General features: G+C 56.4%; 1 protein-coding gene across 1 annotated transcript in view; it reads left to right on the forward strand.

Moving 5' to 3' along the window:
- NHEJ1 (non-homologous end joining factor 1) overlaps positions 1 to 25430 on the forward strand; it is a 43303-nt gene that overhangs the window by 17185 nt on the left and 688 nt on the right. Inside the window, exons 6-7 of the mRNA XM_053947618.1 lie at positions 24928 to 25045; positions 25291 to 25394. Of these exons, the coding sequence (XP_053803593.1) occupies positions 24928 to 25045; positions 25291 to 25394 (222 nt within the window). The remainder of the gene's footprint in view (positions 1 to 24927; positions 25046 to 25290; positions 25395 to 25430) is intronic.

Here is a 25430-nt window from a genome sequence, read left to right on the forward strand (position 1 = left end):
TGCTCCTCACAGAGGTGGGAAAGGCGAAAAGGGTGAGGGGTGGCCCTGGCCACCTCCTGCCAGGAGCGGGCAGAGGGTACGACTCCTCTCTAGGCCAGTGCAAGTGGGGGACGGCTTCAGGCCAGGCAAGAACGTGCCAGAAAAGGTCTCGTTCCCCTCTTGTTTTCCCAAAACAAAGGAAACAGCCTTGCATTGCTGGAAGTCGCGTGCTTGGGCTGTGCTTGCTTGTTATCATCCGATAACCTGGCGACCTGGGAGCTGCCCTGCTCCTCACCCGTCGAGCCTGCACTACGGGATGCGAACAGCTTCCGCATGAGCTGCCCTTTGCAGAGATCCGTTTTCCGCTTCCCGGGCTGGGGGGGACAGTGGTGGGGGCTGCCATGATGGCCCTGGCTGGCCCTGGGCTCGCCATGTGCCATATGCCTGGGAGGAGATCTGCCCCTGCAGGTGATGATGGATGGTGAGGGCAGAGGAAATGCAGAGATAGCAAATGCCTTGGCATGGCCCAGGTGCTGCCATCCTGTGTGCAGCGTGGAAGGAGATTTGGGACTCTGCTTTGTCCCATGCAAATTCCCCGAGAGCCAGGTTCCCTGAGAACCGTGGCCAGGCTTTGCTATGGAGCAGGATGGGTGGTCTGCAGGGCTGGGGGTGGCAGGAGTCCCTTGGAACATACAGTGATACCTTCAGGGAAGGGACCTTTGCAAACTGCCAAGGAAGGCTGTCCAGCACCAGGACTGCCTGTTTTCCCTTCCAGCTTTGCCCCTTCTCCCAGGCTCTTGCCTTGGGGAGGATGCAGTGATGCCAAGCTGCCCTCGGGACTTTGATGGGACTGGTGGTTACAGTGGTGTTCATGTATCACTGTGGGGACGTGTTTGGGAGAGCATCTCCTTGGCAGAGCTGTGTATGGGGCACGTGCAGAACCACAGCAGTCTCACCCAGCTGTGCCCAGGGGAGCCGACTCATCCCAAAGCAGCCCCTTTCTCCTGCCTTGTGCTACAACGGCTCTGTTCAGCGCAACGATGACCTGAAGCAACCTCCATCCCTTGCTCAAGTACCCGTTTCAGGGCAGGTAGGACAATACTAAATCAACTCCTTTAAAGCCTCCTGACCTGCAGCCCCACAGACGTGCCGGTCTCCATCCCTCCCTCATCTCCTGCGGGCACACTGGGGTCTGGTGCGCTGGCCAGCTGCCCGGGCACGGGGCTGCCTCGGCTGCTGGCCAGGAAGCTCCTGGCCTGGCTGGGTCTGTGCCCTGACCCTCCACCCCACTGCGGGGATCCGTGGCTTGTGCCAGGCGCCAGGGATTCAGCGCCGAGGTGGTCGCAGGAGTCCCCAGGGACAGCAGCCACCACCTCACTGGTGGTGGCTTGGGAGCCTGGAGAGCACTATGGAGCAAGAGACAAAGTGCCCTTTCAGCCTAGGCCCTGGAAGGATGTCTGTGTGTGTGTGCAGAGGTTAATGCCTTCGGCCCTGGGGAGAGGAGAGGAGAGGAGAGGAGAGGAGAGGAGAGGAGAGGAGAGGAGAGGAGAGGAGAGGAGAGGAGAGGAGAGGAGAGGAGAGGAGAGGAGAGGAGAGGAGAGGAGAGGAGAGGAGAGGAGAGGAGAGAGGAGAGGAGAGGAGAGGAGAGGAGAGAGGAGAGGAGAGGAGAGGAGAGGAGAGGAGAGGAGAGGAGAGGAGAGGAGAGGAGAGCATGGGCTAGCTCCATGTCCACTGGGAGCTGGGAGTCATCCCTGCACGTGTGTCTCTGCATGTGTTTGCGTGTGCCTCTGTGTGCAGGAGGCTTATGCATTTCCGTCTTGGTATATTTACATACGTCATGTGTGTATCTTACTCATCACTGTGTTTTTCTTTCCTTGTTCTTGGGTCTTTCCCCCACCCCCACCATGGAGCTATAATTCTTATGGCATTTTATTCTTTGCTTTTTTTTTTTTTTTTTTTTTTTTTTTTTTTTTTTTTTTTTTGTTCAAATCTACAGTTTTGGAAGTTGCTGCCTCCTTAGGAAAATAAACTGTATTTTTAGTGCCTGTCTGCAAGGCTGCTGATGCCGCCTGCCCCTGCTCATCGCTTACTCATTACTTGTTCAAGCTTTTATTTACCCCTTTGCCTTGTGCTGGGGTGTGGGGGCAGCCAGTGGTATGCTGGGGCTGAGCAGCATGGCAGGAGCATGCCAGAGTTGTCAATGAGTGAAAGGCAGCTCCAATCTGGCCTTTATTGAGGTCTGGGTTTGCGTAGCTCTGGAGCAGCCTGCCCTGTAATCAGTCAGCCACCAGAGTTGGCCAGCCTTGTAATAAAGTAGCTCTATATTTATTTGTTCTGTTTATACGCTGCTCTGTAATAAGTTGGGAGTCTTCCCCACTCCCCCCATTTTCTTTGGGAAGTTCCTCTGGGTCTCTGAGGGGATCTGCCATCCTGTGTGGATGCTTGGGGCCCTGCATCCTGCGAGCTACTCTGGCCACATGTAGGCCATGTGCCTCCAGCTCCATGTGTGCCATACAATCCAATGTACAACTGTTCCCAACCTCTCCCCAGCATTCCAGCCCCATTCCCCAATGCAGAGAGCCCCAGTGGCTCCCCTAGTACCCCACATCTCCCCATGGCCCCTTCTCCTCCATTCCTGTTGCCCCCAGCGCTGCCTCTGTGAGTCCCCCTCCCTCCCTCTCTATTTCAACCTTGGGTCTTTTTATAATACATTCATTAAAGGGAGCTCAGTTGCCCTTTCCCCAGTGAGGCTGGAACACTGACAGCCTGTTCACCCGCGTGTCTGTAATTAAACTCAATCTCTGGGTGAATACAACAATGTGACTGCACAGAATAATTCCTGGAGATCCTGACGCCGAGGAGGAGTGTGGCCTGTAAGCAGCCCATTCACGCCTGGCTTTCTATAAATACTTTACTATGTGGCATTAAGAAAACTTCAAGCCCTTTCTCCCCCCTCTTTTTTTTTTTTTTTTTTTTTTTTTTTTTTATTAGTGCTACATAATATAGTAATTGTGTGACTAGAACGTCCCCCCTGTGCCTGCCCGGGTTCACAGGTCTGGGTGTGACCTTGCGCTGCACTGGCTGAGCACAGGGGCCATGCCCAGGGACTGCTGTGCCCAGGACCTGCCAGCCTCACCAAGGGGGTGCAGGTGGCCTGCAGAATCCTCCTTCCCAGAGCTCTGCCAAGATAAAAGGCTTACATCCCTAAAACCCTTCCCAGTGGTGTCCCTGCTGGCAGCAGTGCTTGGCTGATACATGTTCTGTGGTTCTGGGAGCTGTGGCTGCTGGAGGGAGATACTGATCAATACTGGGGAAGAGGGAGGAAGGACAGGCATGGAGGACTATCCCTACATTCCCATGGCCATCAGTGTGGCTACTCCCCAAGTTCCAGCCTGGTAGCTCTCTAACCTGGGATCTTTGGGAAGCCACAGGACAACTCCACAGGTCCCATGATGCCCAAGGACAGGCATGTGTCCTGCCTGCTGTCCCCTGTGCTTCCCTGAGGCCATGCCTGCCCTCCCCTTCCCTGAAGCCTACTGATGGCATGGCTGGAAGGGTGCTCAGGCACACCCAGGTCTCTGGGCAATCCATCCTCTGGCTCTGTCACCTTCATCAATGATGTTTTCCAAAGCAGACACACAGAACAATTCTCCTCAGCCACAGGGTGTGCCAGCCCCACATGCTACCCAGCTCCCCAGGCAGCATCCCTTGGCTGGCTCCTGGGACACTGTGACTACAAGTGCCTGTCGTGGTGCAGAAACCACAGTCACAGAGCAGTCAGCTCCCTGCCTGCCTGGCTCTTGCTCCCTGTGTTTTGAGACCTCAGGGTTGCAAAGAAAGCAGGGCTCCCACTCCTCTGGCCAGCTGAAGAGCTAGAGCACAGAGACTGAGGACATGGGCAGTGGATGGGCATCCCATCTTCACCCTGCCACCTGGTTGACATGAGGATATTGCTGTTTTTTCATGGCTAGGAGTGATATTAGGTCTTTGTGCTGTGTTGATGTTCTGGAAAGCCACAATGGACATTAATATTCATGAGCCCACTCCACCTCATCCATAGTCATGTAGCATCCTTCAACAGTGTGGTCCCTGCATGTTTTTCACTTGCGTGGCAGTATAGTGCCCCAGAAAGTGGCAACGTGCAGAGCCAGAGCTGAGCAAGGGCCATGGTTGCTGTTGCAAGATGAGCTGTGGAAATGTGAGGACCAGCTCTCCCTGGGTGCTACCCCATTTTGTGCTGCCTAGTTGAGCTTGAAGATAAGCAGACCCGCAGGTAGTGCCCTGGAACAGGGACTTCCAGTGTCCCTGCTCTCCCCCTCAGCCTGGCATTTCTCCAGCTGCTACAGCCGTGTTCCTGCCTTGTCACTCCTGCCTTGGTGGGGTAGCCTTTGAACTTGTCCCACAAAAGCTGCTCAGTGCCCCTGGAAGCCCTTGGGCAGGGTCTGCATCTGGTGGTGCAGAGTAGAGTGCCAGGAGAATTTCAAGTGCCTCCCATCCCCTCCATCTCTCACTCCCCTCTGTCTGCTTTGTCGCTGAAGTTCCCCTGCATGGTTCCCCACCTGCCCCACTTTATTTATTTTGTGGGACAGCCCAATTGCCCCCTCATCCCCAGCACTAGGGACTTGGTGCCCAAAGGAGGAACAGCTCGGTGGCATTTGCATCTTTATCACTGGCACACTGCTGCAAACTGGATGTCCTGGATGTCAGAGCCGCGGAGATGTGGCCGCGGTGGGTGACAGGGACGCGGCAGATGGCGCCCTGGTTCCGGTCACCGCCTGCCTGATGGGCGGCGGCGGCGGGGCTGCGGATCCGGCACTGCACCTCTGCATCTCGGGCACTGCATCCTGCATCCACAGCACTGCGTCTCTGCGGCCCTGGCGTTGCATCGCCCTGGCTGCAGCCTCTGTGACAGGGATGCTTCAAGGCAGCAGGGTTGGTACCCACATTGTGCTGTCACCCTGGTCAGTGGTGCAGCAGGAGCCAAGCAGGCTGTCATGCGGCCAAGGAGCTTTCCCCCATCACTACAGCATCAGCCCCATGTGGGTTAGGAGCAGGGGTGTGCCTGCAGCACAGGGCTGCTCTTGCCCTGGTCTCCCTGCTGCAGAGGTCCCTCCATGCTTACTTTTCTCAGGTTAAATGAATCAGGGCAGATGAGTGGGGTTAGGCTCCAAATTCGGGGGTTCTTGGCCTGTTTTTTTCCTTTAGGAAGGCTACAAGAAGTGAAACGTTTTAGTGGGAGCAGCAGAGAGCTGGGGTCCCAGCTCCCCAGCCCCTGCTGGGGCAAGGCAAGGAGGACTGGAGCCAACTGAGTGCTGCCCAGCACAGTGTGGGGACCAAACAGCATCAGTGGCCACAGCACACCTCCGCTCATTATTTATTGCTTACTCTGCAGAAAGGGCCTCTGTTTGCCTATTTATGATTTTGCTGCAAAATCTGTTGATAGAGAAATCAGAAATGTTACTCCAGCCTCAGCTCTTGAAGTGATGGTACTGCTCCATTGTCCATGCTCAACCAGTGTTCAACCAGTGCTGGTTCTTTCATTCCAGCTGGGATCAGCAGTTATTCTCTCAGACATCAATACCACTGTGTGCTGTTGTCATCGAAAGAAGAGACCTTTGTCCATTTCCCCTCTCCAGCCTTTCACTTGTCACTTTGATAGCTCATCTTCAAGCTACCTCCAAGTTCCGGGGTACTGCCAGGGTCTCCCCACAGCCAGGTCTCCTGCCTCTGCCCATAGTGAGGGCTTGGGCTTCTGGGAAGCTCTGGCAAGGCTTCCCGAGACCTGCACAGTGGTCTGTCCCATGCAGCTCCACAGCGATGTCCCTCCATTCTGGAGGCTTCCCATGGGCTCAGGTCTCAGCAAAGCTGCACAGTGCGAGCCAGGGTGCCCTTCCCCTGGCTCCTTTCTCTGACAGCCTGTCTGTGCAGCTCCCAGTGCTGCTGCCTCCCCTGCCTTTTACTTCTGTGTTTTTACGGCTTAGAGGGAGCCGTCCTGCCCCACTTCCCCGCATGCTCCTAATTTCATAGTTCTCTCCATATATCCATATATATCCATATGGCATTTGATACAGGTTTTATGGGCATTTCCATACATTTTACAGACACAGCCATTACAGAGCCAGGTTTCACCCGAGAAACCTCAGGGGATCAGAGCACTGAATCGCCTTAGTCTTGGCCCCAGAACAAGGCTCTCTTCTCTCCCTTGCTGGGGCTGCCGCTATCAGCGCTGCAGAGGGCTGGAGGATGGCTTGGGGCTGGTCGTGCCAGCCTTAGGAGCCAGGATGCTGCCTGGAGCCTCATCCATCCTGCTTCTTGCAGCCTCATGCTGCAAACCCCAGGGCTGCCACTTCTGCCCTTTGCTCCCTTTCCAGATGGATGCCACTGGCAAAGGACTGCTTTGAATTCAGGACCACAGTCTGTATGGCTGGGTTGCCAGTAGTATCCAGCCTGTTTGCCTGCCTGTTGGGCTGTACATCCAGCTGGCTGTGGGGACTGGAAGCCCCTGGCTGTGGTGCAGAGAGTGATGCCATCCCAGCTGTCGGGGCAGGGACACTGACGCACAAGGCTCTGAACTGCAGCTGCTGCAGTGCGTGCAGAACATCTGACCTCTGATACAGTGGCTTCTGGCTGGTGGAGGGGCAGAAAACAGATCCAGGTGCATGCAGCTCTCTGCACATATTTTGGCCTGCTACAGAGGCTGCCAGCACTGCTGTAATGCCCAGCACTGCACAGGGGCTAATTGTGTTCCCAGCACAAGGGAAAAAGCCTCAGATCTTGTTTAAAAAGAAGTTGGGTGACATGTATCTTCATCTTCACTGTGGCCAAACCCTAGAGCAGCCTGAAGTGCAAATCTAAGGCATCACCATGACATTATCTCTAGGTGCTGGGCTGTTGAGCACTGTCTGCAGGGGAAGATGGACTGGGACAAGTGCATGCAGGGTTGCATGCACTTAGCACCCCTTAGCACCCCCACAACCTACTGCTACTTGACAAGGGCAAACATAGCAGCATCTGGCCTCGCTTCAGGTCCCTAATTCTCCTGGCCTTGAGCTGGACTGATGGGATGAGGAATTTTCCACCCTGTGTGTGAATTCCCATTTGCAGGGCAAATGCCCACTCCCACCCAGCGCTGCCTCAAGGACTACTCCTTGATGCTCAGCCATCCTAAACACGGCTGTGGCATCATCCAATCCAGCCCTGCATGTGAGCAGTGCCCTGGATCAGCTATTAATAGCAGCTCCCCTCTCCCCTTTTGAGGGCTGGTGGGAGTCCAGGGTACATCCCACTCTCTTTTCTTGAACAGATCCTGAAAGCAGTAACCATTTGTGGCTTCTCTGGCCAGCATGTCTTTCCTTGGCTTCCAGCATGTTCTATTTTCTGTGCTGTTTACTGTTCTTCTGCGGGCTGTCAGGTTTCCACGCTGGGGAAAGGCTTGTAAATGGGAGTGGGGTGTGCAGCGAGTCCGACGGAGTGGCTACGGGAAGGCAGGGATGGAAGAGCACAGACATGGCCTTTATCACAGCCTAGGGGATGTGTGGCTCATAAATCCAACCCAGGCAGATAGGGGATAAATCATCCCAGCTGGGACACTGGTGGTTACCCATGGTTAGAAATTAACTTTGTGTTGGATGGGTCCCAGGCTGTGGGATGGGAAGGGAAGGCTGCTCTGGGCAGTGTGCCTCCTGCCTGGACAGCCCTGGAGCCAGGCTGCAGGCAGGCCAGGAGATGCCCACTGCCCTGGCCCAGGCAGGCAGAGCTGGTGGGCACAATTAAGGCCAGAGTGATGAAGCAAACAAGCTGGGATGGATACTGTGGATGAACCTGTGCTGTGGGTGATGATGCTGTGGCATTCACTCTGACCTGTCTGGACTTTGGCACTTCGATGAGTGTCTGTAGCCACTGCACTCATCATCATGGGGCTGCAGCACACTGGGCACTAGGACTGGTCTACCTGGGAGGGGACAGGGACCCCAGGTGGGAGGGAGGGCAGCAGGGTGTCCTTGCAGAGCAGGAGAAGGTATGCTCACAGCAGGACTGTCACCTTCCCTCCCGGTTTTGGCAGAAATAGAAGTCTTATCTGGTATCACAGGGACTTCCAGGCTGGGGCAGGTTCTGGCCTGGCTCTGTGCCTCTGAGGGTGGGAGGAGGCAGTGAAGCCCACAGACCCTGTTTCACTTTCCCTCTCCAGCTGCAGTATCCTTCTAGCTGCAGTATCTGCAGTATCCCTCTATCTATCCTTCTAGCTCCCCTTTCTCCCATCACTAGTGTTCTCTGCCCAGCTCCATGAACATCCCCAAACTCTATTATGTGTAGGGCCAGGGCTTCCATGACAGCTTTTCAGGTATGCAACTACAGCAACCCCTTCTTCTGCTCAGGTCAAGTGCCCACAGCTGGGACCATGTCACTCTTGGAGTCTCAGAGCACCCACTGAGGAGGAAGAGGGGAAGGGGCAGGGGTGATAAGGACACCCCTCCTGCAGTGGGTCTCCAGGCATCTGGCTCCGCTCACTCCTGGCCAGCTCTCTAATAGCTCCCCAGCTTTCCTTTCTAATGAGGCTCTAATTGGAAGCCGGTTGTGCTTCCCTTCCCCTCCTCTCAGAGCTCTCCAGTCCCAATGCTGCAGGGTGATTAAGCTGAGGTTTTGGGTTTTTTTAATATGGCAGAATTATTTTGGAAGGGCCAGGATCGTTACATGACGGGCTTCTTGAAAAACCCCAGGCTTCGCCTTTCAGACGAGGCCTTTTCAAGTGGTTTTGCACAGTACACGTCTCTGGGCAGCGACCGTCTCGAACAGTTACTGTTAATTATAGATGCCTCTTTCCCGCTCGCCCATTACTCAAAGGATTTTTGTGTGTTTTAACAGTGTTTTACATCAGCCTGAATAAGACTCTATTCAGTATTTCCAAGAGCTGGAACTTGGGCATCCCCTGCTGTATGTGTCGTGCTCTCCTCCCTGCATCCCTGGGGCCAGGGACCAGGCAGCCAGCATGGGTACAAGCCTTCCTCCAGCTGCCCAGCCAGTGCATGCACTGCAGGAGTTGTGCCTGCTGCATGCACACTCTCTTGGCACCCTTCTCTTGGCTATGTATGGCCTTGGATCTGCATGCTCAGCTCCTTGGGCCATCTCCGGAATCCACCCTCCATCATCCTTACATGCTGAGCTCCACTGCCCACTGGTGCAGGCTCAGCCACACCATGTGCTCACATCCATGTTGTTCTCTTTCCCCAAGGACTCAGAGTCAGCAATGGCCTCAGGCACAATGGTCCCATCCTGGTCTCCTCGGGATGTGCAAGGTCGTCTTTTCCTTGCTGAATTCCAGGCCAGTGTGTTCCCCTTGCATTAACATAGTAGCTGGGGCTGTTCCCCAAGTCCTCCTTCATTGCCCAACTATTCAACAGCGGCTTATTGCACTAATGTCCTTGACAATGCTCTTTCCCATGCCATCCCATTTGTACCCTCTGCCTGCAAAAGCCACCATTTATTCCAGCTTGCCTCCTGTGTTTTACCTTAGGTGTAAAGGTAAGGCTGTGAGAAGAGCTTGCATCTTCTCCCATGACAACCAAGCTGGTTTAGCTGTCCTTCTTGTGGAAACATCTCATCCTAAGTATTTTCCCATTCCCACTGCAAACCCTAAATGCTCAGCTGGGCATACTGGTTCATTTGGAGAGCTCTGGTGGGTTTGAGAGGGGTGATGTGCCTTCTCTCCAGCTGCAGTCTACTGGTGTTTCTGCTCCTGAAGCATTTCCAGATGAAGAACCGAACTCTGGTTCCCCCAGAGAACCGAGCTCTGGTTCCCCATCTCTCCCTTGAGAGATGGGAATCCCCTCAGGCTATGCTGAGCACTCCACAGAGGGGGCACAGACTTTTGGGCAGAGCCACCTGCTCAAATGTGGGCAGCTAGACTTGGCAGTGGGTGCCCCTGCCACGTAGTGAAGCTTTGGTCAGTGTAGAAATCTAGAAGGGTTGGAAGATAAGGAGCAGTACCAGGACTGTTCTGCTGACCATTTTCACAAGGCCAGAGGTGACAAGAGCTTCCCCTGTGTCCTCTCTGAGCTACTGGCTGCTCCCCCAAGAAACCGCAAGTTGGAGGGAAAAAGTGGAACCTCATGCCCACCATCCATCCTCCTAAAGGCTTGAGGGGGGACTGGGGACAGTGCGGGGGCAGAGTGGCATTGTTCGGGGAGAGCCCCATTTGGGGAAGGCAGGGATGCACCTTGTTGGGTACCTCTGCAGCCCTTACCTCCTCCACCTCAGCATACAGGGCACTGTGGTCAGACCCATTTATAAAGCTGGTAAATATATTGGCAGAGTTTGTGTCCCCTCCAAAGGTCAATATTTGTGCAGAGTTTAATTTTAACTTAACAAGCAGTTGTTTGCAGAGGCTGCCCTGTTTGTGTGTGTGTGTGTGTGTGTGTATGTGTGCTTCCCCACTGATCGATGCCCGTGGGGAGGAGTATGAGTGGCTCGGGTGTGTGCCCTGACTCACTGGGGCGCAGAGGGGGTCGGTGACACTTCCCGCTCCCGGAGATGCTCCGGATGCAGGGGCAGCACTATGCGGTCCGGAAGATAAGGTCCAGGGTCTGTGGCCGAGTCTATAAATGCAGCCCACAAACCTCTCCGGGAGGTGACAGTGGGCAACATGTGCCCTGTGAGGCTCTGAACAGCAGCCAATGGGGACGGTGGCTTTCCCAGCCTGTTCTGACCCGTGCCCTGGGCTTGCTACAGGCAGCCCTGCAACCGCACAGTCCCCAGCCTTGCCCCTTCTGAACCCATGTGGTTTTGTGGCTCTCATCCATGTTCTGGCAACATGGGTCTCCCAGCTGAGCACATCATTCAGGCCCGTTCCAAGGCTCTTCCAGTGTCACTGCCCATGGGGTTTCATACCCCCTGTCCACTCTCCCACCCCACCAGATAAGGCAAACCTGCATCCCACATGCACCTGCAACACCTCCCCGAGGCTGGTGGCCCCTCTTTGGGAGGTCTAGAGCTGAAGTGCCCCTGCGCCGGCGGGGAAGAGGGGAGAGGTTTTGGCCTGGTCTGGTCCCAGACACCCAAGGCTTCTGTTTCTGCTACACCCAAAGCTCCTCTAGCAGAAACCCCAGGCTGTGCTTTACCCAGAGGCAGGTATCCTGTCTGGGCTTGGGGACAGGCTGTGCCACTCATTCACTGCATAGCATCTCATCCCTTGGAATAGAGACTGGGATCTCTCAGGTGCCTGCGGTGCATCCTGGCAGCCTGGGGCAGGATAGGTCAACAAGTTGGATCCAGTAATTCCCCCCAGCTCATCTTGCTCACAGTACAGAATGTGTTGTCTGTGGGAAAATGGGAGAATAACAGTGGGAACAGCTCTGGCTTGCAGGAGTTTTTCCAGCAGCCTAGAGGCAGGAAGGGGGGGGTGCAGCTGGGGGAGAGACAGAGAGGACAGAGCCCACCATCCCCGCAGTGCGGCTGCTGAGGCTCCGTGTTTTGCAGCCTGCCTTGTGGGCGCTGAGGTTTGGTTTCCTTCTCTCTACTCTTTTCCTCTTCCTCGCCAGGCCCCGGGGCTGCTGACTGACCTCAAAGGGAAAAGCAGGCTCCGAGGGACAGCAGCAGGGATGGGCAGGGGTAAACACGGGGCTGGGGCTGGCTAGGCAGTGGGTGATGGAGGTGAAGTCATGCCGTGACGTCAGCCCTGTGGCTTTGGGGACAGCCGTGGTTAGGCTGCTCAAGGAGGGGCGGCTGTTTTTCTGCAGCTCTGCCTCTTGCTCCTGGTGCCCGTCTAACTTATAAACTTTAATGGCCAGTTTAAAAGGTTCCTGCCATGGGCACCTTGTTGCCAGATTTAGGTTTTTAATTTGGAAACTTTCCCCTCTGTGGTCAGAGGAGGAAGGACTTGGGTCCGCTCAGGGCCAGTCATCAGGACACGCGGGTGCCAAAGAGACAGTCCAAAAGGACCGTGCTGTCGTCAGTGGTGTCGGGACAGGGTTGGCCACGCATGGAGCAGACAGGCTGGAGGAGCCCCCTGGTCCCCTCCCGCTGCCCACATATTGGTGGAATAAATTTAGCTCCTCCTCCGCCGCTGGCTGGGGGAGCACCATCAGCTGCCACCTGCTCCTGATCAACACAGTCCTACCCCTCAGTCCCAGGGGTCACCACAGCTCTGGGCTCTGTGGGCAGCATTCTCATCCTGCAGCCCTCGGGAGACACCGAGGCCCCACAGACCTCAGCTCCCAGGTGCGAGCGTTGGGCTACAGCCACGTTTGCTTCTGCAGGTGCCAGCAGAGCTGGGGTTAGACACAGAGCCGGGGTTAGACAGAGCCGGGGTTACATACAGAGATGGGATTGTGCACAGAGTAATGCCTGGATGTACTGCTTGGCAGGAGGATAGGTTGCAGGGCCAGCACTACGGGAGACACTGAGGGCATGGCACTGCTGCTCTTCCTCCTCTTCCTCATGTCTCACCTTCCCTGAAGCCCTTCAGCAGCCCCTGTGAGGTGTGCATTAGCAGAATCACATTTCCCTGCTGCAAACTCGGCTCTCCTCTGCCTGCAAAGACTCAAGAAACCCTTGCAATGCCCAGGAGTTGTTGGGTGCTGGGACATAGGGTGAGACCTAACCCTTTGCATTCAACAGGGAAACCGGCCTATAAACTTGATGGGAGCCTCCCCACATCTTTCCACCCAGCCCTGGGGGGAGTGGGGACATCTTAATGCCCCCAGCTGCTGCCACCTGGGGTTACTAACAGTGGGGTTCCAAGGAGTGACCATGGCTTGGCTGGGTCTCTCCTTGTCACCAGACTGGTGTGGCGGGGCTTGTCCATAGGTTCATGCTGTGCAGGCTGGTTGTCTGAGAGCATTGCATGAGGGCTGGTCCTTCCAGTGTGTGCTGATGTGTCCATGATGTGATGGGCTGGATCAGAGCCATCCCTGGAGCATCTTAGCTACTAGGAGGGTCCAGGACTTTGCTGGAGGTCTGGGGAGCTGAATGGTAGACAAGATGGCTGGCTTGGCAAAAGTCTGTACCCCAGGGGTTGAACTTCCCCAGGGTGGGCACCCAGAGCACTATAAATATCACATGAAGCCAGAGGAGCAGAGGAGTGGCCCTGGTTTACCAGCACTTTCATACCATGGCTTTCAAGTGGTTCCCCTGCGTCTTCCCCATGAGCTAGTGGCACATCTGGGTCTCCAGTGCTGTGCCACGTGCTCTGCAGCCGCTGGAGCTGGTGCCACGTGCCAGCCCTGGAGCAGCCCTGCCTTTGCCAGCCCTGTAATTGATTCCTGCTCTCCTGCATGGGTGGAGGCTGCAGATGTGAACCCTGGTAAGAGGCGGTGGGCTGTGGGCACTACAGCATGGGCAGAGTGAGGAGCAGCCCAGTCCTCGCCTTGGCTCTGATGTCAACTTGAAGAATTGCCTTTTGAGCTTCCAGATGTTTGAAGAGGTTCTCTGCCAACCTCAGTTCCTGGAGGCAGGGCATTTGAGGGAACCCTGTTACCCCACTTTGGGGCTGCTGGAGGAGCTGGGGTACTATTTGAGATGATGGCAGCTGATAGCAGTGAAGGGTGGGTCTATAGAGGTCCCTTGTTATTCCCCCGAGCCTGCAGAAAGAGCTGGCCATGGTGATGGCAGGGTTTTAAGCTGAGGAGGATTTTGTAGCCTGGCACCATATAGGAGACAATATATTTGAGCGTGTTATTGTGAATAAGGTTGAAGATAGGTCAGTTTTTAGACTGGCAGGCGATGGTGTTCCAGGAGAGAGGGACTGCAAACAGATGAGATTTTACATGAGCACAGGGCAGCTGGAATCAGTCGTCCTTGCTACCTTGTTTTCCAGTGCTGCTGTTGACAGTGCTGAATGGAAGAAAACTCCTAGTAAAACAGGGGTGAAAATGGTGAGGCTTTTAACAAACACTGTATTTAGCCAAAGGGCACAGTTTTGCTGTCTGGAGATGGTAAGGGGTGGCCGAACCCTTCTGAGCAATGCAAGCATGAATGGAGACAGTGAGGTGATAGAGTGGGCAAGGGGCTGGAAAAAGAAGCAATTGTCAGAGCTGAGGAGGTCTTTGCTCCTCATTGCCCAAGGGGGAGTGGTGAAGTTCCAAGCATCTCTCCCAAAACAGGCTGGGATCCCTCCCCTTGAAAGTGAGCAACTTGGGCTGCAGTGGCTGAACCTGGCAGGGCAGAGATGGAAGAGGCTGCAGCAACAAGGGGAAATCTGCTTGCCCAGGTGGAGTGGCACAGTATGGGGCAGGGTTGGGGCCACAGCTCCCAGCTCCGCCAGCCCTCTGTGGCCCCCCAGATAGCACCACAGGGACCCTGGGGCTGAAAGGGCGATGGTGCCCTGACAGAGTGTTTTATTCGCAGCAGGTGCCTGAAATCCAACCGTGGTGGTGCAGTAATCCCTCCCCTCACCTGGAGATGAACCCAGCTTGAGAGACATGGCTGTGCAGGGTCAGGCCCTGCTGGTGTTAGGATTGCCCCTGCCATAACCAGAGTGTGTCCCTGGCAGCCTGACGGGCTGGTCCTGCCGCAGGAGACAGGCGCGTAATGCCTGATTTCACAGCACTGGCATGCTCTGTTTGCTTGTGGCAATGATCTCTCCTGCCCTGTCCAACTCCAGCCCTTGGCCAGACCCCAAGCTACAGCTCTGTCAGCAGGGATAAGGTACAAGATTTGGACTAAAACATCTTTGCTCTTGGCTGGAGCAATGACAGAGGGGGGAAAGGTCAGCCTGCCATCTCTGGAGATGGAGCTCCTGCCCTGCCACCAACCCATGCGTGGCATTCCTCAGAACTGCCTTCAGCCCTCGCGGCCAGCACTGGGGTTTTGCAAGCCCCACACAAAACAGGAGGAGGAAGGCAGAGATTTCCCCTTCTCTCTGATGCTGAGGTTGACCATGAGATGGGCATAGGTCCCTCGGCTGTCTGGAACAAGCCAAGGGAATGCTTGTGAAGGAGAGAGGAACAGGAGTGGTCCATGCAGAAAGAGTCTCCCATTTGCTGTGTGCTCCCAAAGTGCTCCTTGCTGTGTCCAGCTTGTTCCATCAAAGCCTTGTCTGAGAGGAGGAGCCTTGGAGCAGCAGCCCCCTGCCCTCAATGCATCCAAGAACAGGACTGGGGGTGCTTTGGCAGCAGATAAGCAGTGATGCCCTGTGGGATGGCTGGCAGCCTAGCACAGGTAGTGCAAGGGGTGGCAAAGCAGGATCTGTGGCACCCTGGCAAACTCCAGCCTTGGACTTACAGGAGCACTCTATCTGTGCCTCACTATTGCATAGTGCTGAGCCCAAGCCGAGGCTTCTTATCACCTCATGGCGAGGTGCACAGCCCTGAGCAGCCCTCCATGTCCCTGCAATCTTGCCCTCTCTCAAAGTGCTGCTTCCTGCTTGTCTTGCTGGACCCTGGCTTTGTTGGCTGAGCTTGCTTAGCTTTGACAAAGTTTATAGTGCTGGAATGCAGAATGGCTGCTGGCCTCCCTCCAGCCTAAACATCCCCACCCCACAGTGCGACAGGAGCTGATAAGGGGCAGTGCCACAGCAGGCAGGTATCTCGTGCCCAGCCCGCGACCTTACAGCCACACGACCTTGAAGGTTGTCATTTGTCTCACATGCGTGTGTGTGTGTGCACATGAGCTGCCTCCCATCCCCAAGAAATGTTCTCCACATCCCTGGTTTTCTCTCCAGGCCAAACCCACATGCACGTTGCCCAAAACCGACTCCAAACAGACTCCTTTGATGAGCAGGGCTTAAATATATATTTGGCATTCCAGCGGCAGCGTGCCGAGCATGGCCAAGGGTGTGAAAGTGTTTGCTTGACAAACTCCGGGGGCTCTCGCCTCTCTGCTGGCTCTGGGGATTTGCAGGAGAGAAATATCAAGGAATTTTTCACCTCTCTGTTTTGTTTTGTGTTTTTATTTTGTTTTCCTTCTGTGAGTGCATTTTTAGCTCTGGTGAAAAGTGCCTGATTGACAGTCATAGAGACTGAGTCCCCTCTCTTTGCCGACACAGGGACAGCAGGAGCAAACATGGGAGAGGAAACAGCCCTGAGAGCCTTGCACTGAATGTGGGGGCTCCCATCTCCTTTCCACTGTCCCTGTCCCCTCCATGAGTCCAGTGCTGTCAGGGACCGATTTGGGTACCAGCAGGATGGAGATGCCCCACATCCTAGAAGTCCTAGGCTGTGGTGTTCTCAGAGCTGGCTCTTTTGCAAAGACCCCCTCTCTGCTGAGGGCAGTGGGTTCCAGTCACCACTCAGAGAGCCCCAGCACCAGATTGTGGAGACACCTGTGCCCATTGCTGCACCGAGGATTTCCCAACCAGTGCCCCCACATGCTGTGGCACCAGCTTGGGGTACTTACTGCTCTCCAGGCACTTTTGAGGTTGCAGAGGGTCTTGTCACCTTGTGCCTGTAGGTGGGGAGATGGAGCAAGTGGAGCAGAAGAGTGTCTCCATGGGAAAGTTGCAGATGGACAGGCTGGTTGCTTGCAGCCTCCTAAAATGATGCATAGGAGGTGCTGGGAGCATGAAGTCAAAACCCTGAGCTTCACTTGCCACTCAGCTCCTTCTGGGCTGCAGCCTGTGATGGGACAGGAAAAGCAGCTCCATCACCAATTTCCATGTGACACAGGATCCATAGAGGGGCTGGGATATGCAGACCAGACCGATGTGCAGAGCTGGAACCCTGGGCTTGGATGTGAGCCCAGACATGTATCCTGCGTGGGGAGGAGGAGCAGGAGGAGGAAGGCAAATCTTCCTCATTAGTCCAGCCACTGCATCCCGCACCTATGGAAAATGGGGAGGGGAGCCCTGGGCAGTGGATTTGGTTTCAGGGCCCACATCTGCAATGCCTGCCAGAGTAGACTGAGAACCTGTCTGACTCCTGGGGAGGGGGCTGAGGGGGCTGCATCTGTGTGTTCCCAGCTGTCCCCAGTGTAATCCTTTATGAAAGAGAACCCTCTGCCCTGCTGCATCCCCATTGTCAGGTCACAGTGCTGCCTGACCCTAAATCACCTGCCACTCCCAGCCTGATGGATCACCATGGAAAAAGGGGTGCTGCCCCCCAGAGCAGCAGAGGGAAAGGGTCTGTGGTCTGTGGGGCAGAGGTCCAGACTCTGGAGGCTGCAGAGCAGGGGTTAGGATGTTGGTAGTCTATGGGGAGAGGGTCGATGCTCAGGGACTGCAGGGCAGAGGTTGGTACCATTTTGCAGAGGGATTGGGCTGCTGTGAATTACAGCTACTGAGAAGTGAATACAGAGGGATTGTGGCGCAGGGTTTGGGATCCTGGGGGGCCATGAGTTTGGGGGCAAACTATGTCCCTGGGGCAAGGGCAGGCTTGGCTTGGGCTCCTCGAGGTTTCCTTCCTGGCCCACTGAAGAATCGCTGGCTTGTCTGAAGGATCATTGACCTGTGGATTTCCTGGGCAGCAAGTCCCTTTCATGTGGCCGCTTGCAAACTCTCATGACATCACCACGGGCTGCTCCTCCTGGAGACAAACCCACTGCTTTTTAGGGTTTTGCCTTCCCCCCCGCTCCAGCCTGTGTGTTTTGGCCAGGGGGGACCCGGCGAATCACGTCCAAGAGCAGCCACTCTGGCAGGGAGATGGCGCACAGGGCTGGGGGGCAGGGAGAGGGCAGTGTGTCCCCCCCCCGTACTGAATAAACATGGGCTGGCCAGGGATGGAGGGGGCTTTTCCAGCCTGGACCACACCCCGGGGGGCTATTTTTCGCCATGAATGAAAGGGCTGTGTGCTCACAAGGCAGGCTGGCCTCCTGCCGCCGCTGCTGTGCATGGAGAGCTCTCTTGACACTCAATCCTGGTGCCTGGCTGGGGACCAACATCTGCACTGAGCACAGCTGGGTACTGCCCGTGGGACACCTGGGTACCTGGAACAGCTGGGCACTGCCTGGGGGGACACCTGGGCACCTGGCACAGCTGGGCACTGCCTGTGGGACATCTGGGCACCTGGCACCAACTGGGCACAGCCTGGCTGGGGTGATGCTAGCAGGCTGCCACGCCTGGGAAACACGGTCTGGGTCTGTCACAGAGGAAAGGGAAGTGATGGTGACTCAGTGGCTGTGCCAGCAGCAGTGCCAAGGCTGCTGGGGCATGTTGGACCCAACCCTACTGGGGCCATGTGCCTGGGGACCTGCCTGAGGCAGTTCAGCAGTAAGCCCTGCTGCCCCCCTGCCCCACACAGAAATGCTTCCTGCTGCAGTTTCGGGTGACAATGGGGCAGCATCCCCAGGGGCTGCCCCATTGGCTGCACCTGTGCTTGGGAGGAACTGCAAAGCCACAAGGGTGGAGCAGCTGCCTCCTGCTCAACCTTGGTCCTAAACACACCCAGATTCTCCCTAAAAGCCCCTAATCCCACCTGGCTCAGCACCAGCTTCCTCTCTGGGCCCTGTTAGCTCAGCTAATCCCTTGTGTGCCAGGTTTAGGGATGTACTGGGTGCAGTATTTCCATAGTTGCTCCCCTGTCATCCCCAGATTTTGTTTCTCAAGGAGTATGAGGGCTGCTTTGCCAGTTCCCAGCTCTGACCCACACTCCTGCTGCCTCTGCCAGCCTCAGTGCCCCACAGGTCCCAGGGGACCCATGAGTGCTTGTGCCCATGAGTGAGTGGCCTGTCCTCTCTGGGTGGAGCCGAGGTGCTGGATCCCACCCATTGCTGCTCCTTATCACCACACAGCATCCTTGTGATTCACCAGGTGTGGCTCCCTTTCCATCATCCCACTTTGCAGGAAGTTTCCTGGCCAGCCCCCCATGAGCTCTGTGCAATAATAACAAGCTGGGATGAGCTGTCTGGCCTTCCTGAGTAACCCTACAATAACAGACCAGTGCAGTGTGTCCAGCTTTCCTGAGCAGACAATAATAAACCCGCATGAGCTGGCACACTTTGTGGAGGAACCCTACAATAATAAGCCTGGATGATGTATCCATATTCGCTGAGTTAGCCTAAAATAACAAGGCAGTGTGAGCCACCCAACTTCCTCACAGATAAGTGGGGTCCCTGAGCTGTCACTCTGGGAGAGGAGGCTTACTGGCCACCAGGTCTCCATGTCTTCTGCTCTTGACCCTGGAGAAGGCAGCCTGTGTCAGTGATGGGTCAGGTTGGTGGAGGTGAAGGCCATAGGTACTATCAGCCTGTGACTGCCTTCCTGGAAACAAATCCTCACTTAGTCCTGGCATGCTGGGACTGCTACACTTTAGGACATTCTCCTTGTCCATCTCCCTTGCCAAACTGGCACCCAGGGCCAGCTTCTCCAAAGGCTCTCCTGCTGTTACCTCATGGGCTGCTGGACAGTGGGACAAATGCCCATGGTCAAGCTGGAGCTGGGAGTGCCACCAGCAGCTGCCACCAGACCCCGTGCAGCAAGGCTCAGCATCTTTCACCATTGCTCAGGTGGGGAGGCAATGCTAGGTAATGCTAGTGCTGGGCACAACTCTCTTTCAGAGAGTTTGTTGGCACTTGGGCAGGGGGAGGGCTTGGATGCCCATGGGTTTGCTTGGCAGCATGGCAGGAGGGCCTCTTTCCACCTGGGTTGGGGTAGGGACTGCCCACTGGGGCTGGAACCACTCACCCTCCACCAGGGTCTCTGCCAAGCCCCAAGCTGCTCCTGGTGGGTTAATCCTCACATGACTGGGGAGGAGATGCTGCAACTTCCTGCCCTACCTCTGCTCTGCCGCTGACCCTCCTTTCCCTGGGATTTGTCCCTGTTGGATTGCAGGAGTGAGTGGGCAGGGCAGATCTAGAACCCCCGCAGCATCCCTCCATGGGGGGAACCAGCATCCAGGCCGGCGTGGCAACGGCACAATGCAGAGCCCCCGCTGCCACCACGCCCCTCCGCTCAGTGTCTGCGAAAAAGGCTGTAACCCAAGCCACAAAAACAGCACAAGGAGAAAAGAAAAGGGTATTCAGCGGCGGGGCTGCTGCGGTCGCCGGCCAACATAGACTGCTGGTTGTTAAGCGAGTGCCTCGCTTGCAAAGGCTGCCTTGATGAAGTGTGAGACAGCACTTACGGAGGGACGCGGGCAGGCATTCTCGCTCCATCTTCCGCTCACAGTGCCGCTCTTTATGTGCCTGACATTTGCTCGCTGGAAAGGCCCCTGTAGTCAGGGGGAAAGGAAAACATTGCAGGCAGCAGGGCCAGAACGGTGCTGGGAGGAGTGCTGTGCCATGCCGGGCTGGACTGGGCTGGGATGCTCCTCTGTCCCGGCCTCACCACCCGCTCTTCCCCGGGGTGACCCCTTCACCTCTCAGCAGCTCTCCGGCTGCCTTCCCCTGCCGGCACTGCCACTTCCTGCCAGGTGTGCTCAGCCTGGCTGCCTGCCTACGAAGCCCTGGCCATCCTGCCCGTGCCTGCGGGCGGCTAGCAGGGCCGCCAGCTCTCCTAGCTGCTGCTGCTGCTGCTGCTGCTGCTGCTGCTGCTGCTTGTCCCCTGGGAGTGTATGACAGGGGGGATGAAGACAATGACAGTGTGAGCTCAGAGCTGGTCCTTTAGCCACCTGCTTCTGGGGTATACAGTGTCCCAACTACTGCTGCAGGCTTGGGGGGTTGCAAGTAGATCTAAGGGCTGGAGGAGCTGGGAAAGAGCATCAGTGGTCAATGTAGGGCACCTTGGGGTGCCTTGAGGTGGCTCTGTCCCCATGGAGAGGGTGATTGCCCCATAAGGAAGCTGGGTCAGGAGACTGGGCTGATGTGGCCTGCTTCATCCCAGGGAATAAGCACCCCCTTTCCCTGCCCTTGAAACCAGCTAGAAGGGGACAGTTCAACCCTCTACATCTATTTTCTTGCAGACAGATCCTCTGCTGCTGGCAGATGATGGGTGAGCATCTATCTGGATTCCAGAGGGGGCCGCTCCCTAACCTGACTGACATTGCCATAACCATGGTAGAGATGCCCAGCACAGATCCAGCAAGCCATTCCAGCCCCATTCCCAGGAGCATGCACAAAGCTTGTGACAGGGCAGAGTGCCAAGGGCAGCCTGTGAATGCACCAGACACGGAGCCCTTCCCCTGCCCACCACTGACTGCCACAGCAGCACCAGACTTCATCCACGCCAATGTGGCAGCGGCCATGCCCAGTGCCAGAGAGCCAGTCTGCCATTCCTGGTCTGTCACTCCACCACCCCGCTTCCATGGAACCCACTGGTGAGGGCAGCCTGGGGAAGCCATCCTCCCCCTTGGCACACACCCCTTGGCTCCAGCCCCGGCAGGAATTATTAAGTGTGCCCCTGTGGAGCATGTGCTGAGGCTGGCCACGGGAATGTGGGCAGATCTGACATACAAGCCACAGCAGCCAGGCTATAATTTCCAAACAGGCCCCATTCGCTCTGTTTTCCAGTTAAAAATATATTAAAAAATAGGAATGTGGGATTTGTAGTGAAGAATGTTGGTAACCGCTTCGAATGTCTGGTGTGATAATGAAAGGGTCAGTCCCCAGCTTTGAGCATGACCGATTTAGACTCTGGTGCTTGGCAGTGGTGCGGGGGCCCAGCATGATCCAGCCTGCCTGCACACCCATCCTGGGCCAGGAAAGGTGATGCTTCTGTGCTGGTGGCATGGTGCTGTGCTGGGTCATGTACCCCTTCTGCTCATACTCTCAAGAGACCATCCAAATTGCTGTCCCTTTTGGCCCCTTGAGACGGGAGTCTAGGCAGGGGGTGGGGAAATGCAGAATGCCTTGGAGATAGATTTTGTACCCTGCCGCATCTCTGCACTGGGGTGCAGCCCCCTAGCAGAGCCCACTGAGTTGGGGGTCACTGAGCGGGGCTGCAGCCCAGCTCCCCCTGAGCTGCCCCTCTACGCCGTGGGGCTGTCAGTGAGCACGACTTGCTCTCAGTGTGAGGCCAGGCACCTGCCCCCCTTTGGTGGGCACACTGCTCCCCACCCCCACCCCAAGTCACAGTTCAGGGTGTGCTGCGGAGTCTCCCGTGCCGCTACCGCAGCCTTGAGTCCCTCCTGATACTGGGGCATCCCACTTGGCCTTGTGGCCAGGTAGTCATAACAGGCCAGACAAGCCATGCCAGCTCCCGAGGCATCACTCCCTGGTGCCTGGTGAGTCGTGTGGAGCAGCCCAGCCAGCACTCCCCCAGCTGCCGGCTCTCTGCCTGTGTGGCTCCCCGGACCTCAGACATCATGTTTATCCTGGAGATGGGTAATCAGGGAAAAACAAGTCACCAGAGGCCAGGGCTGATGTTGCAGTGGGAACAAGCTGTCTGCAGCAAGGTTCAGCTTCAGAATGGAGCAGTGGGGCAAGGAGGAAGGGGAAAATCAGCTGTAGCCAGGGCTTGTCCCCCATCCAGCCCTTTAGGGGACACTTCGTTGTCCCTCTCAGCCTTCGGGGCCATCAGGCGGCCGGTGGCTGGCACAGCATGCTCTGCTCCCTGCTGAGTCATAGCTTTGCAGGGAAACGCTTCCAGCTCTGGTTATAACCCATTTCCCTCCGGGGCTGTGAAGCACAGCCTCCTAGTCCCGCCGCGGCCAGCTCCGGCCACCCCATGGCCCTGAGCCCGCGGGCTCCAGCCGCCGGGAAGGGCAGTGGCAGGAAGTGGCTGCTGACTCCCAAATTCCACCCTGGGCTTGCTGGAGCTGAGCCCTTCCCGCAGGCGTGGGCAGCAGGTGCCCTGCACCTGCAGACCCCTGTGCCACCCCGGATGCCCAATCCCCCTGGTGGCGCTTGGCACTCTGCTTCCAGTGCCTCCCCAAGCTGCCACATCAGTGGGGCTGTGTGTGCTGCTCTTGGGGACACTGGGTGGCTGCAAGGACAGTTTGACCCCTCCCCAGGGATATCATGGGGACGCTGTGCTGGCTCTGGGCAGCTGGAGCACTGAGTGAGCAGCTGCCCTGCCCAGATCCTTTCTTGAATGCTGTGAAGCAGAGCAGCCTGAGCAGCCCTGGGGCTCAGGGCACATCTCAGGTGCCATCCTGAATGGGTTGAAGCAGAGGGGATTGGGCAGCACCCTGCACCTGGATGCCCAGCCTGCCCCATTACCCTGGCATTCCCCAGACCCGTTGGTGGCAGGGAGAGGGGATGAGCACCCTAGCAGTGGCACACCGAGCTGGCTGACTCTGCAGGGGACTCTCCTGCCCTCCTGGGGCACTGACCCACACAGTGCTATCTAGTACACTTTGCTCACTTCACTGCCATTCCTGACTTTCCTGGGAGCTGCTGTTTGCTTTGCTCTGAATTATGACTCCAGCTTGTGCCTTTGATCTGGGCTGTGTTGGCCACCCGTGACCAGGCCCTCTTCTGCCTTTGAAGTGCAGTCACCTTCGCAGCCTTGGATACTGCTTTTGCAACCTTGGGTGCAGCCCTGGCTCCGGGGTGAGACATGCAGGGCAAGAGAATCCTTGGGGTGCCTGAGGTGCTCAGCATCCCTCCTCCTCTCTGGGACCTTGTGATGAGCCAGCACAGCTAATGACGTGGAGTCTGGGCAGTGAGGCACTGAGAGGTGTGCTTGCCCAGTACCAAGCAGTCCCAGGGATGCTGGTGGGATGCTGGCAGCAGAGCATTGCTCCCTCCGGTGGCAGTGGGCAGGGACAGAGGAGGTGACCCGTATAGCAGCTGGTAAAAAGCAGATGCCAGTGCCATGCATTTCCTACTGCCAAAGGGCCTTTCATGCCTGTGACTCCAGCAGAAGAGATGAGACCTGCATGGAAAGTGTCTGTCTGGGCACCAGCCAACCCATCTTGGCATCAGCCCTATCCTGCCACCCTGTCTGGCAGGGAGCAGTGAGGAGGGCTCAGCCTACCTATTCTGCCACTGGGAAGCTGGGGTCAGGCTTTGGACTCTGGCCTTGAGTGGGTCTGAGCGTCCCCATCTCCTCCCCACTTTCCTGGCCCAGAGAGGATCCTACCTTATCTGTTACACTTTGTTCTCCTGCTGTCTGGGTGTGGAGCAGGGCAGAGATTAGTGTGTTCAGACCTTTGACACACACACACACACACACACACAGGCACACACAGAGCCACACAGCTACAGAGCCACGCTATCAGTCATGCGTGCACCCACAGCCACGCTCATGTGCACACTGCTGCACACTCAGTCCCTATGCACGTCATCATGGCACACTCACCTGCACTTGTAGGCCCACGCTGTGCCCCATACACCCCCCGCAGCACCCCCTCCAGGGCACATACCCATTTCCCTTTCCCTGTGCATGTTTATTTGGGCACTCTGAGCTACGTTATGTTCCCAGTGGAGTGTGGCACTTCCCCAGCCTGCCAAGATCTCTCATGTGCATCAGCATGGCCCAGCAGGAAAGGTGGCATCCCACTGGCAAGGGATGCAGGCAGGAGCGGGGGGGGGCTTCCCGTGTCAAGTCTGGAGGGAATAAAAGTGCATGCAGGAAGGCAGGACTGGCAGACTGGAAGCAAACCGGGGCATCCCTCCTCTCACTGTCACATCATTTTCACTTTCTGTGGGGCCACCAGAGATGCCTTGTGCTGGAGGCTGTGGTGGCAGGCAGGGACTACCTGTTCCTATCTCTTATTAGGTCATGTCCCTGCCCAAGGCTCACTGTCCGTATTTGCAAGCTGCAGCCCATGCTGCTCCAGGAAGGGAAGCCACAGCCCTTCCAGAGCGATCTTATCTCCAGCATTTCATGAATGACCCAAAAGCCTCTGCAGTCTGCCTCTCAATGGGAAGGCAACCCACTGTCCAGAGCAGGTGTGTGGGGGTGTGCACGTGTCTGTGTGTCTGTATGTCTGTCTGTGAGTGTGAGTGTCTGTGTCTGTGTCTCTGTGTGTGTGTGTGTGTGTGTGTGTGTGTGCGCGCACAGCTGGGAGCAGCCACATCCCACCCAGTGCCAGAGCTGCCTGTTCCCACAAACCCTGCTGCAGTCCTGGGGTGAAACAGATGTAGCCTGACAGGCAGAGAGGGGCACAGCCCCTTCTCTGCCCCACAGCAGCACTGTGGCAGGGTGACCTGGCAGGTGATTTCCTGGCAGGGTGATGGTGCTTCTGCTTTCTCCCACAGACCCTGCCCCGGATCTGCAGTGCAGGAGAAGGACAGGCATTTGCCTCTGCTCTGCAGCAGCTCTACACTGCGGTGACACAGCAGGAGGTCAAGCAGGCTCGGAAACGGCATTGCTCCGGTGAGGAGCTCCTTGGCTGTGACGTGGGGAGCATGTGATGCAGCTGTCCCCTCTACTGCTGAGCCCCATATCCTGGTGTAAGGGAAGTGTGGCCCTGGGTGCAGCTCATCCCATGCAACAGTCTCCCCCTTTGCTTTCCCACCATGGGCTAGGCTCCCAATCTAAGCATAATTCCTGGAGTGGCCTTGGGTAATGCCCCATGCTCCCTTATCTCAATCCCAAATTGCATCTTTTTCTGGTACCAGAGGATGATGTGGATACAGCACCCACTGCAGAAACCACAAAGCACCCTCCCTCACCTGCTGCATCCCAGGAGGATGAAACGACATCTTCCAGCAAGAGAACCTCGGTGAGTGCAGCTCTAGAAAGTCTCTCTGTACCAAAG

The sequence above is a fragment of the Vidua chalybeata genome, chromosome 7 (genome assembly GCF_026979565.1).
Source record: "Vidua chalybeata isolate OUT-0048 chromosome 7, bVidCha1 merged haplotype, whole genome shotgun sequence".
Taxonomy (NCBI): Eukaryota; Metazoa; Chordata; class Aves; order Passeriformes; family Viduidae; genus Vidua; species Vidua chalybeata.